Here is a 2,441-nt window from a genome sequence, read left to right on the forward strand (position 1 = left end):
AATAGAGGCAAATTGTGCTTCCAGAGAGCCTTTTTTTTTGGGGGGGGTGTGGGTGTTTTGTCCAGCTCTTTGAGTTTTGCGTCATAGAATAAACACCTAAGCAGTAAATGTGGGTAGCTGGGCCCACCCTTCAGATTTATTGCTCAAATGGCAGAGGAAGAGGATGTGATGGGGACACTTCTTCCCTGTCTGTGTATTCTAATCTTTTAGAACATCCATGAGATGTTCAACCCTCGCCTCCCACAAGTCCACAATTAGCCTTAAATTCATGACTTGTAAAAAGAACGAACAATAGGTATGATGTTTGCTAAAACTGGTTCCGAAAAAGCACTGAAAGGAGTGGTTCAATACAATTCTGTGCTGACGAGTGTTTTGTTTTGTTTTAAATCAGACAACAGCAATAATAGATAAAAGCAACATGAAATGATTTATTGAAAAAATGACCATTCAGGCAATATCACACAGCGATGTAAGATAATATTCAATATCGGATCATCTTTGTTTTTCTATTAAAAATAAAAGTAATTTTTGTTAGTCCATCAACTAATTCCCCTGGTGACACAGAATAATAGCTATGGTCCTGGTCAGATCTTTTAAAAGAATAAATTCAGAGGTGTGTGCATGAGTATGACGTGGTGTGTGTGTGTGTGTGTGTGTGTGTGTGTGTGTGTGCAGAAATTACCAACACAGATGGTAAGAGGGAATTCAGAAATATATAGATCTTGTAGTTTATCCTCAAACCTTGGGGAAGAGGCATGTATTTTTCTCAGGGCACAAATCTAACAGTCAAGGTGGATGTTTGGGCTGTGTTGCTTTAAAGGGCATCATCTCCTCAAGGGGGCATCCCCTGCGGCCCAGGCCAGGGAGTCCCCAGGGAAGGAGCCAGGCTGTTGTTACTTGGCCTGGGTGGCAGAGGGGACATCAGCGACCAAGGTGTCCTCCTCCTCAGCGGCGCTGTTCTTCTTGGCCACAGCAACCGAAGCGGGTGTTTCCGCAGGGCCCTTCCCGGTCTTGCCTTCTCCTCCCATGTTGACCTGGCCCTGGGCACCGGGCACCTGCTGCGGGCGGTGGCGTGGGTTGTTGGGGCGGCGGGATCCATAGCATGGTGGGTGCTTCTGCTTCGGCCCTCCTGCGTCGCACCCGCTTTCCTTGTCTTCCGCCTCCAGCTCCTCAGAAATGCCTGCTGAGGGTCTTGGACCAGGAATGATGCCTCGAGCCCTAGGGCGACTCAGGAGGTAGCTGGGGCCGGGCCCCCGCCGAGGGGCGCACTCGGGCCTTGAGGCTGGGGTGGACGCGGGCAGGTGGGCAGGCCACGGGCCGCTGGTGGGAGCGAGGATCGAAGGGCCGCGAGACAGGGCTGAGGCCCTGCGGAAGGGCGGAAAGCGCTGCAGCCTTTGGTCTTGGGGTCCGCCGGGCAGGCGGCGCCTCTGGCCCTGGGCCTTCGTGAAGCCTTCGCCACTGGCCTCACCTTCGTCGACGTCGTCCTCAGTGCCCCTGGGACCGTGCAGGGGTGGCCCGCGGCGGCAGATGTAGAAGCCCCTGCGGAAGCGGGGGCGGTTGGCAGCGTAGCGACTGCCTTGCACTGGGGTACCCGCTGGCCCGGTCACGTTAGCGGCCTGGGTGCCCCGCTCGCCCTGCACCACATCAAACTCGACCGTCTCGCCGTCGCCCACGCTGCGTTGGTACTTGTGAGGGTTGTTCCGGGTGATGGCCGTCTGGTGAACGAACACATCTTCCTGGGTATCATGCCTGCTGATGAAACCGTACCCGTTCTTCACGTTAAACCACTTGACGGAGCCTCGCACCCTCTTGGCGATGACCTTTTTGGGCACCTTTCCCTTGGCGCCTGCTGCCGCGGTGGTCTTGGGGATCACGTCTCCGCCGAGGTTGCCAGCCACTGGGGCCCGGGGAAGATCTCCACCTCCCAAGGAAACCAGGAGTTTCTGCGCGGCTTGAGGGGGTACTGAGGCGGTCACCTCTGTGCGGGTGACCTCTCCCACGTCACCCATGAGGCCGTCCTTGCTCTCCTTTCTCTGACAACTTGAGGGAAATCTGGTCCTCGGCGATTGGGGGTGGGGTGGGGGTGGGGAGGGGCTAGGTCTGGAGGCAGGAGCCTCACTTTGGAAGGGTCGGTCGGTCGGTCGGGGCCAAGGACTCTCTGGCTTCACTCTGAGACTCTTGGAAAGGCCTACGTCGTCTCCTGGGGCAACAGGACGCGGACCAAACAGTGGCTGCCGCGAGTGGTGACGTCTCAATGGGGGTCGCCCACTAGGAGAAGGCGCTTGGGCTGGGGGGCAGGGCAGATGTGCTCGGCCTTGTGCTCCAGGTGCCTCTTGGTCCCTCATGGAGAGGGGGCTCATTTGAAGCTCTAGGCAGTGGTCTTCTTGAAGACCCTCTTGCTTGCTTGAGTGGATGTGAAGAGACGACCCACTTTCCATCTC

General features: G+C 56.2%; 1 protein-coding gene across 1 annotated transcript; it reads right to left on the reverse strand.

Annotated features, from left to right (window-relative positions):
- Nucleotides 1-408: 408 nt before the first annotated feature.
- Nucleotides 409-2,204, reverse strand: LOC131502026 (Y-box-binding protein 3-like). Its single transcript, XM_058712649.1, has one exon. The coding sequence runs from the start codon at nt 2,007-2,009 to the stop codon at nt 894-896; it is 1,116 nt and encodes a 371-aa protein (XP_058568632.1). The 5' UTR covers nt 2,010-2,204; the 3' UTR covers nt 409-893.
- Between the last annotated feature and the right edge of the window lie 237 nt (nt 2,205-2,441).

The sequence above is a fragment of the Neofelis nebulosa genome, chromosome X, assembly GCF_028018385.1.
Source record: "Neofelis nebulosa isolate mNeoNeb1 chromosome X, mNeoNeb1.pri, whole genome shotgun sequence".
NCBI classification, from domain to species: Eukaryota; Metazoa; Chordata; class Mammalia; order Carnivora; family Felidae; genus Neofelis; species Neofelis nebulosa.

Excerpts from the sequence above, each read along its gene's own strand:
- LOC131502026 (XM_058712649.1), bottom strand. The coding sequence starts at position 2,009 with ATGGGTGACGTGGGAGAGGTCACCCGCACAGAGGTGACCGCCTCAGTA.